This window comes from Camelus bactrianus, chromosome 17 (genome assembly GCF_048773025.1).
Source record: "Camelus bactrianus isolate YW-2024 breed Bactrian camel chromosome 17, ASM4877302v1, whole genome shotgun sequence".
NCBI lineage: Eukaryota > Metazoa > Chordata > Mammalia > Artiodactyla > Camelidae > Camelus > Camelus bactrianus.
In genome coordinates, this window is record NC_133555.1 from 41,707,479 (window position 1) to 41,722,532 (window position 15,054).

General features: G+C 37.0%; 1 protein-coding gene across 2 annotated transcripts in view; it reads right to left on the bottom strand.

Annotated features, from left to right (window-relative positions):
• Nucleotides 1–15,054, bottom strand: part of OXSR1 (oxidative stress responsive kinase 1) — a 72,328-nt gene that overhangs the window by 36,850 nt on the left and 20,424 nt on the right. For both annotated transcript variants that reach the window (XM_074345252.1, XM_074345253.1), the window contains exons 3-4: nt 12,229–12,337; nt 4,405–4,546 (exon numbers count right to left, since the gene is read on the bottom strand). In XM_074345252.1, coding sequence (XP_074201353.1) covers nt 4,405–4,546; nt 12,229–12,337 — 251 coding nt within the window. The remainder of the gene's footprint in view (nt 1–4,404; nt 4,547–12,228; nt 12,338–15,054) is intronic.

Below are 15,054 nucleotides of genomic sequence, written 5' to 3' on the forward strand. Positions count from 1 at the left end.
GTGTGAAAACCAGCCATTGACAATTGGTAAATGAATGGGTATGGCTGTGTTTTAAAAAAGAAACAAAAACAGAAAAACAGGTATCAGGCTGGATTCAGCCTGTGCACCAGAGTTTGTCAATCACTGATGATCCATATGGCTATAAAAAAATTTTTTTTCCTCTCACATCAGGGCATGAGTGACAGACATCAGGATGGTGACTGCAGAGTCAGTGACTCAGTGTCTCACATTTTACTGCTCTACCATCTCTCTGTTCTTGTCACTTTAGTCCAAGACGCTTTACTACCACATCCACATTTCAACAGAAGGAAGGAAAGGGCAAATAGAGGTTATGCCACTTTCTATCAGCAGTAGTTCTCAGGATATGTGGCAATGTCTAGAGACATTTTGGTTGTGACAATGGGCACCGGGGGAGGTGCCCCTGGCATGTAACAGGTAGAAGCCAGATATGCTGCTCGATACATTCTACTGTGCACAGGACAGCCCCTGCAGCAAAGGACTGCCCTGCCCAGATGTCAGTAGTGCTGCGGCTGATAAAACCAATTAAGGGCACAGCTTGGAAACAGTACACACTTTTGTTCTCATCACAGTGGCTGGAAATTAAATCACATGGTCATATCTGGCCTGCTTGGGAGGTTATGAAATGTTGCCTTTCTTCTGGATGGTCATGTGCCCAGTAAAAAAAATGCCATTTAAAAAGAATTCTAAAAGAAGGGGAGACATATTAGAGGCCAATTAGCAGTCAGTCTCTGGCACATTCCTTTCTAGAGGACTGCTTGATGAATATGGAATCAGAACTGAGGTAGTAACTGAATTATATTCATTGCTAGTATTGAAGTATGTATCCACAGGTTATCAGCATTCAGAGGACAGGAATCCTATTTTTCAGGGCACCTTTTCTTCTTGACAGCGTGAGAAATCAATTTCCAAATTGTCTACTCTTTGGTCATGTCTCCTTTTCAGTCATGTGTTAACACATTATTTTAACTAGTACAAAATAATTGATTAGGTACAATTTTAGATGAAATATCCTATTGTCTTTAAAATATACCTTCATCAGTGTTTCCAAGATTTCTAGTTTACATATTATTCCTTAGACTCAATTGCTCTCCTTTATCCCTATAAAGAGAAAGTTTCCTTTGTAAGACTTAGGAGGTTGAAAATTTAAACTGCTAGAAAGAATTATCCATTTTTTCCTTGAATGAGATATTTTTATAGGTGGCTGATGTCATCTATTATATATTGATTTTTCTTTAAAATGCTTCTGTTCTCAGAATAATGTAATCCAAGTTTGTGTGTAGAGGGAAGGAGATACCTTGCTTTTTCCCTCCATATTCTGATTACTCCTTAAGAGCTCAGTTTTACAAGGTGATAGTTGGTCCAATTTGTTAGCGTATAATTGTTCATTGTAGTCTCTTATGATCCCTTGTATTTTTGTACTATCAATTGTAATGTCTTCTTGTTAATTTCTGATTTTATTTATTTGAATCCTCTTTTTTCCTTGGTGAATCTAGGTAACTGTCTAGTCTATTTATCTTTCTAAGAAACCAGTTCTGGAGGGGAAGGTATAGCTAAGTTGTAGAGTGTGTGCTTAGCATGCACGAGGTCCTGGGTTCAATGGCTGGTACCTTCACTAGGATAAACAAACAAATAAACAAACAAACAAACCTACCTAATTTCCCCTCCCCATCCCCCCAGGAAAGGGGAAAGAAACTAATTCTTAGTTTCATTGATCTGTTTGATTGTCTTTTTAGTTTGTATTTCATATATTTACACTCTGATGTAGGTATTTAATTTCCATCTGCTAACTCTGGGCTTAGCCTGTTCTTCTTTTGTTGTTCCTTACAAGTAGGTGATTTTTAAGATTATATTTTGTTGTGTTCTTCCACTCTTTTTCTACCTTCTTTGATTTCAATTGAGCATTTTATATGATTTTATTTTTCTCTCCTCTCTTAGCATATTAATTCTTTTTTCTCCTTTTCAGTAGCTGCCCTAGAATTCACTATATACATTTATAACTAACCCAAGTCCACTTTAACACAGCACTATACCATGTCCCTGAGTTTTCTTTTAATCTCATATACTCTGGACTGGGTATTATAGTTTTGCAACCCAGAACTGTCAACAGGCATAGACCATAAAAAGCTCCAAGCCTGTTCTCTGTGGCCAAATGATCAGGAAAAGGGCAGTACAGCTCACACCTAGCAGGGATCCTATCCCCGACCACACAGCTGGAGCGGCAGGCTGGCCCACTGTGCTGGAACCAGAGGTGCCAACACAGACCAGGCAGGGAACTCCACCGCTCAAACCATGTCTAGTGCAGGAGATAGGCCCATGCTGCTTACAGCAGCATCAACAGTGGGCCCAGCCGCTATCTCCCATTCTTCTACCCAGCAGCAGAGAGTGACCCAGGCCTGGAACCTCTTGGTTCTCCATACAGTGGCAAAGGAAGACTCAGCCCAGGGTCTCCCAACTCCCCATCCAGTAGCAAAATGTGGCCCAGAGAAGTGCCTTTCATGTCCACAGGTAATACCAGAGAATGAATGGGAGTCCAACTGGCACGAGGTGGCTTGGCCCACAGGGTGAGCCCGAGGAAGTGCTCATAGACCCACAGGCTCTGCCACTATCTCCCAGCTTCCACATAGCAGCACCAGGCCTGGGGAAGTGCACTCTGCTCCCATGGGTGGCATCAACAGGGACTGAATAGAGAGCCCCAGCAGTGCCACGTGAACAAAATAAACCAGAACACCACTGCAAAGGCTCTAAAACTCAGGTCAACTGCCTGCTAAAATAGATTATTTCAACATATTATTATTTCAATAGGATCAAGAGTCTCCTAACATAAAATCCAAAACATTCATGATACAGCTTTTTAAAAAAATCACTCAGCATACCAAAAACCAGCAAAAACTTCAATAAGAAAAGACACTCTCAAAACCAAGATGAATCAGATGTTGGAATTATCTGACAAGAATTTTAAAACAGCCGTCATAAAAATGCTTCTAATATGCAATTTGGAATTCTCAAAACCAATGAAAAACAAAATTTTAGCAAAAAATTAAAAAAGCTATAAAAAAATAAAAGTTATAGAACTAAAAAACTACACTAATTGAAATAAAAAACTCAATGAATGAGTTCTAGAGTAGAATGGAGAGGACAGAGGAGAGAGTCAGCAAACTTGAAAATAATAACTTGAATAAGAAAACTTACTCAAACAAACCGAACTGAGTCTCAAGGATTATGGTTCAATAACAAAACATCTAACATTTCTATCATTAGAGTCCCAGAAAAAGAGGAGGGAAAATGGGTTGCAAAGGTAATCAAAGAAATAATGACTGAAAACTTCCCAAATTTGCTGAAAGACAAAAACCTACATATTCAAGAAGTTTGGGAATCCCAAACAGGATAGACCTAAAGAAATCCACACAAAGACATATCATAATTAAACTTCTGAAAATCAAAGACAAAGAAACAATCTTGAAAAGTAGCCAGAGAAAAACAACAGATTGCCTGTAGAATTTCAACTCACATGACAGATTTCTCATCTGAAAACATGAAGGCCAGAATTAAGCAGCAGAGTCTCTCAGGTGTTGAAAGAAAAGAACTGTCAACTACCAATTCTTATATCCAGGGAAACTACCCTTCAGAAACGATCAGGATATAAAGTTATCCTCAAATGAAGGAAAACCAAATGCAGGCACTAAACAAATGTGTATTAACACTGAATCTATCACCATTTGCATTCTTGTTATCTATACTCAGGAACTGAACAGATAAAAATAGCCAGAAACACTTGAACAATGAAATGTTATACAGCTTTTCAAGTATTCTTTTATTTAAAAAAATAAATTTTAATTTTAAAAAGGTATTTTACAAAGAACTTTTAATAATTTGAAAAAATACTCAAGATATAACATAAAAGAAACAAAAAGCTAAAGACAAAATTATATATACCATTTTGTTTTAAATAATTTTAAGCATATTAAAGAAACTGGGGGGTGGGGGGCAGAGGTCTGTGGTAGAGCACATGCTTAGCATGCACCAGGTCCTGGGTTCAAGCTCCAACACCTTCATTAAAAAAAAAAAAAAAAAGAAGGAAAGAAAGAAACTGGAAAGGTATATTCCAAAATGTTATCAGTGATTGCAATGACTGACTCTTGATAGGAAATTAGGAATTTTTTCCTGGTTTTGTATTTTCTAATTTGACTGAGGTATTTGTTGCTTTTAAAATACTTACTAGCTTCGTAACCACAATGTACTGGAATTAGTAATACAAAGAACCATGTTAACACTCTAGAGATTATGACTAATTGTGCAAAAGAATGGGGAATGGCCCCAAGGAAATGATACAGCACAATAATCACTGCACTTATCCAGAAGAGAAGAGTGTTGTCATTTACATACCTGTGAATCTGTCCATTTTTATGCAGGTATTCCAACCCCTCCAGCACTTCTCTGAGTACTGTAGCAATGGTAGCTTCATCTAGGACTCCACTTTTATGTTCCCCCTTTGCCACAATGTGCTTAATAATATCCAGAACAGAACCTGAAAAGAGAAGACACAGTTTTCTGTAATTTTTAACTCATTCAATATAATTCAGAGCCATTTTGAAATCAAAGCACATGTAAACCTTTTCATAAACTTAGCTGTGTAGGAAAGAAAGGAAAAGACAGCAAATATAAGGAAATAGAGAAGTTTAAAATTAATAACTTATCCTCAATTCCACTCTAAAACAGAAAGCAGCCCACTAATACCCAAATAATAGTGTTACACCAGCATCTCTTTTAGACTTCTAATGAGAATATGAAAAAGGTAACAGGATGTTTAATCACCTCTGAAGAATCCCTAAGAAAACCATGCCCATCAATAATTCTTTAGTATAAGATATCACAAACCAATTAGGCTTCCAAAACCTCTCAGTATGCAATGTTGTATGAATAAAGACGTAAAAACACAATTTAAATGTAGGTCAAATTACAGAAAAAAACTTGGAAAGTAAATATATCACATGTATATGCAAATTAACTTGAGTTAAAATTATGTTTCAGGTTAATAAATAATAGAAATAAAATAGGGAAGGCAAAGAAAAATATGAGAAGAATAAAAATGGCACTTCTCTTTAAACAGCAGCCCAGATGTATTATCAATTCTGTTCTCCCAGGATGGGAAATAATGCTCCCACTAAAAATTAGGGAAAGGGAGGGAAAAAACACCCATATAGTCATTAAAATCACTGAATGCTATCTACCATAAATGATGACTAATTTTTTTTTAAAGTTTGCAGGAGATCAGTAAGATTTCTGACAGTACAATGGCCCATAAAGATCACAGAACCAAAATAAGACAATCTCCAATATTAAAAATTGTGCCAAGGAGTCTGGTACATAAACTGCACTGAAATGACTGGATGCCCATTTTCTTAGCACAAGACCTCAATAATTGAGACTAAAATTAAAACAAACACTTCTGTTGAAAACATGGCCTGGTGGGTGCTTTTTATTTCACACACTTAAGAAGAAAAATATACTTCCAAATAGATGGAAAGAAGTGGTCTACATGGAATCCTTGAAAACATGAGAGGACTGAACACTTGTTTACTTTAGCTCCCACTTGAAATCCACTAACTTGGTAAACTTGATAAAAAGGGCATAAACCCAGAATAAAAAAGAAAACAAGAAAGAAGATAAGAAGAGAGCACTAATTTTCTGGAAGAGAGAAAGCAGAAAAAGTAACTGACTATACAGAGCGGAGAAGTCTGAAACTTTAGTGCCTGCAGAGGAGGTATGGCAATTAGGAAATTAAGTAGATTCCTACCTAGAGCTTGCGAAAGGCTCAGAAAACATATACCAAGGGCCACATAAGGGGAGGTGAGGCGAGACTGAAGGAAAGGGCTGAACACAGGAAAACTGGCTGAAAGTTCATATAAGGCAGAATAAGATTCCCAGATCCCTTCTTCCCACCCTGGAAGCCAGGCCATTACCACTCCCCACCTCCAGTAGGAGACAGGCAGTTTCAACTCTGTAGACAAAGAACCAGGGAGGCTCCAGATTCTAAGTAACATTACCACACTGATCCACAAAGAGGGAGCCTAAGGAAGTTTTGTTCTGTTTAGTTTAACCGGTCACACATCAACCCCCAAAGCAAAATAACTATACCAACAGGCCATGTGTTTTATTCTTCTGAGAAATCCAGGCCATATAAGAATTGCTTGCTATAAAGACATATGTATAAATGCCAATTGAGTTAAATGTCTGTAATGTAAAGAATATCTAAAATAAAGAATGCAAAGAGAGAAATTCCTACTAGGAATTAGACACACAACTTATTCATTCAACAATTAAGTCATATTATATGAGATCTAGAACTAGGTGCCACAGAATATGACAAGATATATATGGCAAGATTGCTGACTTTCAGGGAACTTCTAATCTGGTGGATTGAATTGATGGAGCCACAAAGACTCCAAGGCACATCAAAGTAATTAGATCTGTACTTTTAAATAGTTTGAAGCAGGAACTCCTTTCCAAAATCTTAGATTTTTATTGATTTCACATCATTCAATGACCAACAGGGAAATTAAAGCAATGTACATCCCCAGACTCTGTCCAGAACAGATACAGCAAACAAGGCTACAATAAGAAGCCCCCTCTTCCCTAGGATAACAATGTCTTTTCAGTTTCAGTCTCCCAACAGTATGATTTTTATAGGTGGAGGGATGATCATGCCACTACGACCTTCATCCTTAACTGACAAATCTTAGTCTTGGAAGGTCTCCCCTCCTTTTCCACATGATTTCTTCAGCTCTTGCAGCATCTAACATGGTGATGGTGCTTACAATTCTCCCTCATCAGATATCAAAATTACACAGAAGTCTTCATATCAATGAAGAGAAACATGAAGGTAAAATATGCAAAGCAAAGGAAAACTAGATTATTACTGAATGATTCAAGTTAGTATCTAAAGGAAAGTAGGCATCATGAAGGCAGGCAATATCAGCATATACAGTTTTATGTCCTTGGCCACAATCTGGAAGAAATATTCTACAGAGATAATCTGTTCTTGAACTTTAATATGTGAAGGAATTACTTGCAAGCTAGTTTAAAATGCAGATTCCCAGACCTTATAGACGGTCATTCAAGAGATCTGAGGTAGGGCCCAAGAAGTTGCATTTTAACAACCCAGGCAACATGATGAACAATGCCCGCTGAAATCCAAGGACTTCTTAGAGTAAAAGCAAGTGAACTAAATAATGGAAGACGAGGGATTTGGTACAAATTCTATAACAAAGCAAAAGATATTAAAATGTAGATCATCTATTACCCAAAACTATCTCATGCCTACCTTCATAGCCTATGGCACAAAATATTTAAAAAGCAATTCATGACACAACATTGTAAACTGACTATAATGCAATAAAATAAAATTTAAAAACAATTTTTAAAAAGCAATGTAAAACTTTTAATTGCCTGAGAAAATCATTGCTAAATATTAAAATAACACTGAAAGGGGAGGGAAACAGCTCAGTGGCAGAGCACATGCTGAGCATGGTTCAATCCTCAATACCCCCATTAAAAATAATAATAATAATATTGAAAAAGTGGTGAAGCTGCTAGTTTAAGAAACTTGATAAATCAAATTAACTCAATCAAATTAAATACTCAGTTAATATGTTCAATTCCCCAGTTTATTTTTATGAAAAAACACGAGTCCAAGAGTAACTCATTCATTTTAGTTACCAGTACTTTACTGAGAAGGTTTAACCAGTCCTTAGTCACCAGGTGTTGCGTCTTCCTGAGCCACATAAGTTTTCAAAGAAGCCAAAGTTTATTTGGTCCGAATATTTCATTTCAGATCAAGAGACAGACCCTCCACTGTTGCCTGACTATCCAAAGCAGGTCACTGTCTTTTTCTAAGTTTAATTTTAATTATTTTTATTTAAAATTCTTTTAACACTTTATTTTTTTCTGTTTTTTTTTGGGGGGGGGGAGAAGCAATTAGGTTTATTTACGTATTTATTATTACTTATTTTAATGGAGATACTGAGGATTGAACCCAGGACCTCATGCCTGCTAAGCATGTGCTCAACCACTGAGCTATACCCTCCCCCTATTTTTATTTTTTGATTTACAGAGTTGTATTAGTTTCTGGTGTACAGCATAGTGATTCACTTATACATATACAGACATATTCTTTTTCATTACAGGCTACTACAAACCATTAAATAAAGTTCGCTGTGCTATACATACAGTAGGAAAAAGCCAGTCACTCTTAATACCAAGTATTTCTACCTAGGTCCTGCTCAGGGCCAATGAAGTCCCATACTTTTTATCTCCTAGAAGATGACAAACTTGAGAGCATCCCCAAACAACAAAATCATTTTCTAAGACAGTGAATTTCAATCAGCTTTCTGCATTTCTAGAGTTCATCCCTTTAAGTCCTACAGGTGCCTCTTTCTCTTTTCCTTTCAGAGGCTTTCCTAATTACTTTGATTTCTAAAAATTTTATATTGCAGTTTAGCACTAATAAATCGTAGAAATAGCTATTTAGATCAAAACTGATTCTAATTTCTAAAGGTTAACCTTCTATACTAATAAATCCAAACACTCAACATCTGAGTTTTAATTGTTTAACAAAAGATAAGAATATTATAGTCATAAATAAGGAACTATTACAAAATAATTACAATAGTGACATACCTAACCTTAACCACTGATGCCTAACTGATACGTTAAAGAGTGCCAATTGCAATTCATTTTGATTAATTAGCTTACTAAATTCTACCTCAGTACAATGCTGCTAAATAAAAAATATGCTTTTGTTTCAAATATTTTGGCTGAAAAAGTTAATGTGAAAGAACAGACCCTAAATGTATGTTAACTCTTGCTATTTATATTTTTTAATTATTCAAATGGAGACCCTGTTTATCAATGCTCCCCTCCTCTCACCCTCTCTGCTCCAGCTGTGATCCCCCATCAGTTTCTAAGACACCATACTTTCCCATCCTGCCTCTAGATCCTCTCCGTACAGTGCTTCCTCTCCTGGTCCCTTCTGCCACCTTCCGCCGATATCACCTCTACCTCCCACTCCACCCGGCTAATTATCACCTAATATTCCTGTCTCCTGAAGAGCCTCATCTCCTGAGGACAGTCTCTGTTTATCCCACAACATCCACTCTCCCTCAATAAAGTTAGATTCTCCTAATACCTGTTCCCATGGCACCTGCTACTTTTTCATGGCACTAGACACACTTATAATTATTTAATTATTTAACTATTTCCTTATTAGCTATAAGGCCCGTAAGAGCAAGGAACCAACAGTATGATTCACCAATGTACTGGTAATCGGTAAGTATTTGATGAAAGGCATTTTAATTGAGCTATCCTGACAGTTTCCTCCTATTAAAAAAAAAAGGTTTAAGTTGTGCTTCATTCTACCTTTTGTCTTCTAAATATTGCTTAATATATCTCTTCAGTTTAAATGTGTATTCACTTTAATAACTACAAAAAATTACATTTTCCTAAAAAGATGCATAATTTTTAATATTTTAAAAATAAACATTTAGATTAAAGATTATGTTGACTCATAAAATTTTAAGTAATTACAAAAAGAATTAATGCCTGGAACATGTTTGGAAATTATCCTCCAGAAAATCTGCTGAATACTATGCTGGAAAAATCGGACACCATCACAGGAAACTTAAGACCAGGGGGAAAAGACAGTTACGTTTAAAAGACATCCCAGCCAGCTACATATCCTGCCCTTTCTGTGATCAGAACATATACTCACTAAGAGAGGAACAGGGATTCTTCAAAAAAAAATTTTTTTTTAAGGCATTCTGCTTAGGAGTAGCAGAAGGAATGGGCTGGCATACAGCTATGGATGAGAGAATTAAGCAGACAATTTATTCCTATTTATCAGAGGACTTTTTAGCAAAACATTAAAAAGGTTGTATTACACATTTTTGTAAATTACAAGTAAAGAAAATTATGCTATAGGTGATCAGTAATGAAAGATACAGTATTACCTAATATTCCCATATCTGTCCATACTGAAAGAACCATGCTTGACCACCATCTTGAAAGGTGGTTGGTGTTAGCAAGGCTTCCAACCATCATATGAACAGGGCTTTTAACAAAGCAATCCAGTTTCTCCAGTGTGTCACTAATGGGATTGAAACACAAAGGTGATTCTGGCTACACTGAAAAGCATCAAATAACAAGGGATTATTATTATTAATGACTAAAATTTCTTGTGCATCTGCTACATGTCAGCACAGTGGTGGATGCTTTACATATTCATCTCGTTTACTCCTCCCCAATACCCTGAAATGCAAAAAGGTATCCCCCTCTTAACAGACAAGTAAATAGGTTCAAAGAGTTTGCCCAATGACACAACTGCTAAGTAGGAAACCTGGAATTTAATTCTAAAGCCTAAAGACTCTCCTTTAAAGCCTCTCTGGGGAAGTAACATGTTCAATGAGCAATGGTATTGAAATGGCAAACAAACACAAATGATCTTTTCTGTAACCCTACAATCCAAAATGGAAACTCATGATCCCACACAAAATATATATGCAAACAAGCAGCGCAGTGATGGGAAAGTCAGGCAGCTCCATCACTCGCTCGTCCCCTCCATCTTGCCACGTGACTCAAATCCATGCTGTGGCAAAATGTCTAATCTACTAAATGGCATAGGCGTTCAGGTAACCATAACAAAATCTTCAATCTATACGTATCAAGGGCCCACTGTTTTCAACCAGCAATAGTTGCATTTTATTCTAAGGACTAAAGCAAACATAACTGTAAATATAATACTGCAGGATAAAGTACAAAATTAATTATGTTAAAAGGGGGGGACCAAAATTTTCTGTGTAAGAGAAAAGAGATTCAAAGTCTGTAACATTAAACTTGAATTGGAAATATTAATGTTAAATCATGATTTATTTTTAATATGCCGTATTTCTAAGCTCTTTCAACTCAAAGCAATGACGAAGTAGTAACAATGAGCATCCCAAGCATCCAAGTTATACTTTCTAAATACCATTTCCCACAAAAAGGATCAAGGATCCTCAGAGCATTGGCTAATTCTGGGTCTGAGGAAAGCAATATAAATGTGAGTCTAGGAAATCTTGAACCAAAAATTAAGGAAGCCACCACAGATTGAAGGATTCATGTAAAAATGACAAGAGAGTCAGCTTGAAGGGACTCCCATCGGCAAAATTTTGGATAGATTATAATTGATTGAAAGACACTGAATATATAAAAATCCTTGAGTCTATATAATGATATTTCAAAAAAATGAAAGCCTCACTCAACGGGAAAAAAGGGGGAAAATAAACACCCTCTCATTAGCTACTACTGGCAGTAATTTTTTAACTAACTCTTCACTCTGAAAATTGGTCCTTAAAAAAATAATTATTTACCCTGCCTTTTTGGTAGGAACTATAATATAGATTAATCAAAAAGCCCCAGTTAATAAGGGAAAAAAGTTCCTTTTCAGAAAAGAATGCCAGTTTAAAAAAAAAAAGATGCAATAAGAAAAATTACCATTCTGCAACCTCTGACAAAATAACTGATTCAAACAATTGTCAATGGATGCTAAAAATCATGAGACAAAAGACTTTTGGGGAACTGGATTCACAGTGCCAAAGTATCATCCCACAGATCACTTGCTAGCTGCAGAGGGAAATAAAGCTAACTTTTCTATGGGGAGGCTTGGCCGTCATAATCTTAAGCAATCAAAATTAACATCATCATTAAAGATACAACCAGATAGCAAATACTACTTGCTGTTGTGATGCAATATGAAGTACACAGCATCACTTACAAAATATTCTGTCCAAATAAGCCTTTAGGTCTAATTTTCAATTTGTAGGAAATAAAGGAATATAAATCAAGTTAAGCATCACTAGGAAGAAATAACCAGATAAATCCAGAATGTGGGACGTTCTACAAGATAGACACTTTCAGACCAGAACCTTCAACAAGTGTGTAGCATGGAAGAGAGGAAGTGGGAGGGAACCCTCCTAGATTAAGAGCAACTGAAGAGTCATGCCAACCAAATGTACTATGTGAAACTTGTCTCAGCTCGCACACCAGTATCATTAGCAGATACTGTATTCTCAGTGTCTCCTCAGTAGCAAATGGCCATGAAAACCAAACCAGGACAGAAAAGAATATCTGTATGAACTTTCCAAACCACGGAAGCCGACATTTCCTTGTACTCACCTCCACTTAGCAGCTTCATGACTAGCCACAGCTCATCTTTTACCACAAAAGATGTGTAGTAAGACACAATATTGGGATGATGGCACTGACTCATGGCTTGAATTTCTTTCTACAAAGAAGAGAAAACATGATAATTCGTTATGTGCAAGCCTAAAACAACACTAAAGTCCTGATTTGGGAATGCCAAGACTATGTTGCAACCTTTCTGGAATTTCCATGGCCCTGACCTCCTCAAGAATGGTTAAACCAAAAAACCACTTGGTTCCCCTCAGTCTATTCTGACTCTAGCCTTCCATTCATTACACTAGCAACCTCTGAAACTAGAAACACGCACTATTTATCACACCCCGGCGCAGCACCACAGGGCCCTCCACTAGGACACATATTTTTACTTCAAGGTGCCCTTGAAGAACCATCTTGGAAAATCTGGTTTTACAGTCACAGAGGGTAATTACTAATAAACAGAGGGTGGTTTTTTGTTTGTTGGTTGGTTTTTTTTTCCCTAAATATTATTTCATCTCATTTTTATGAAATGATTAATAATTCTCACTTTAAAGAGTCCACAAACGAAATCCAAAGTAGAAATGTGAGCCAAAAGCACGTTTATGTACACTATGTCAGTTAACAAATTTAAACTAGATTTGGTGTGATAAATGCCTTAGAAAGGCCCTGTGTGATCAGGGTCCCACTTACCTCTCCCTCATTCCTACTGTCCGTCACTGACCCTATCCCCGACACACCCCAGTCCCATGATCCTGCCACAGTGACTTCAAGTGAGCCTCTCCTAACCATGGACATCTAATCCTATTGTTCCCTTGGACTCAAGTACATTTCCCTCATTTTCACCTGACTAAAAATACCAATTCACCCCTTCTGATTTCAGCCAAAATACCATTTATTCCAGCTCCCCAGGTGGAGTTAGCTCTCCCTTCTCTTGGATTCCAAGCTCCCTGCATATCTCCCTACCTGATGGCACACGTGTACTGGACAGTAAGGTGCTTACCTGTCTGTCCTTCCCTGCCAGATTGAGAGCTCCAAGCAGGCAAGTACTTAAAACTTGATTCCTACACAGGGTGGAAATCATCATACTATACTGTAACTGCCTACTGACTTTCTGTATCCCTCACAAACTGTAAGTGCAATGAGAGCTGAGACCTTGTGTTACTGGTACATATCGTTGTGCCTGGCACATAGTGTACCCTCAGTAAATATCTGTTGAATGAATGAAACCCTACAGTACTTTATAAAGCTTTTTACCCCTTGATGTATTTGCCCTATGCTCTTGGTATTTGTTCACTAAGATCAACTGAATAAAAGTTGTTTGTTATCCCTGATTTCTAAGAAATGTTCAATAAATGTTAGTTTTCCTCCTCTCATCTTCTCTACTGGAATGTAAATTCTTTTATGGCAAGGACTTTGCTGTGTGCATTTTTGCTACCAACTAAGTCACTAGCACAGTCTGTACTAAAAACTAAGTAAATATGAAGGATAAGGAAGAAGGAACTAAAGTAAGCACCTGCCTATTGACATAGTTACACAGGATTTGAAGAGATAAGTAAGATATGTACATACGAGAGGGAATATACAGCACAGCATATACGTGCCAAATGAGCAGTAAAGAAAGTAAATGTTACAAGAATCCATAGGAAGAAACAACTAAGGTAGGCAAGAAGTCTTCACAGAGGAGGTGGGAACTGTTTAATTCTGCAGGATGTGGGATATTACAGCAGTACAAGGTAAGAGGCACATATAATTACCAAAAAAGGATGAAATACACAAGACAGATTCTAGGACACAGGAGTAAACCTGTCTAAGGTAAGCAGTTCATGCTTTCAACAGAAACTTACCAAGTGCCTACAATGTGCCAGGCACAGTGCTAAGTGCTTGACCACAACAGTAAACCCTCATGAAACTTATAGTCTGGTGAAGATGTCAGACACATACTAATTTACAACACAGATTAATAAAAAGTTTGATACTAGATACTACACAATTTCATTGGAGAGGTAAAGTACCAAAAAATAGGAGTGACAATCAGGGGTGGCTTCCTTTAAGAACTTTTACTACATTGACACTGAAATAGGAAAGATAAGTACGTTTTTATGGGTTTTGATTGTTTAATTACCTGGGACCATGTCATTGTAACTGTGTTCAAGAATTTAGGCTTCACCCTAACAGGAATGGAAAGGCATCAAAGGTTGAACTGTATTTGTTCTATCACAGAAGTCACTCCGGCTGTGACGTGGAAAACACACAAGAGAAGGCAACACTAAGTGGAAAGACTCTGTTTAAGATTGTTGTCAGGATCTGGGTGAGATGATCATGGCCTGAAAAATAATAAATAGCTAATTTCTCAGTTTTGAAAATTGTACTATGGTTATGTTACTCTTAGGAGATGTTGGGTGAATAGCATACGGGAACTTTTTGTACTGCTCCTGCAACTCTTTCATAAGTTTAAAAGTATCATTAAATAGAAGTTTAAAAAAACTAGTGGCAATATGAATGAAAAGAAAGGGAGGAGTCCAGAGATAATACTATAGAGGTGCAAACAAGAGGACCTGGTGACTAACTGGATGTGAGAGGTGAATGAGAGAGAAATCACACAGGAGAGTGACAATTCATGCAAAGAGCTGAGGTCAGATCACCCAAGGTCTTAAATGTTCAGCTACAGATTTTGAGCTTTACTCTGAGAAAAGGGTACTACAAAGGGTTTTCTAAAAGGAGACTATCAGGAGAACCATAAAACTTAAAGATTAAAAGGGCCTTAAATATTCCTTCTCTTCTTTTCTACTCCTTTAAGTGGAGAGGAGGAACTTCCTTTATCTT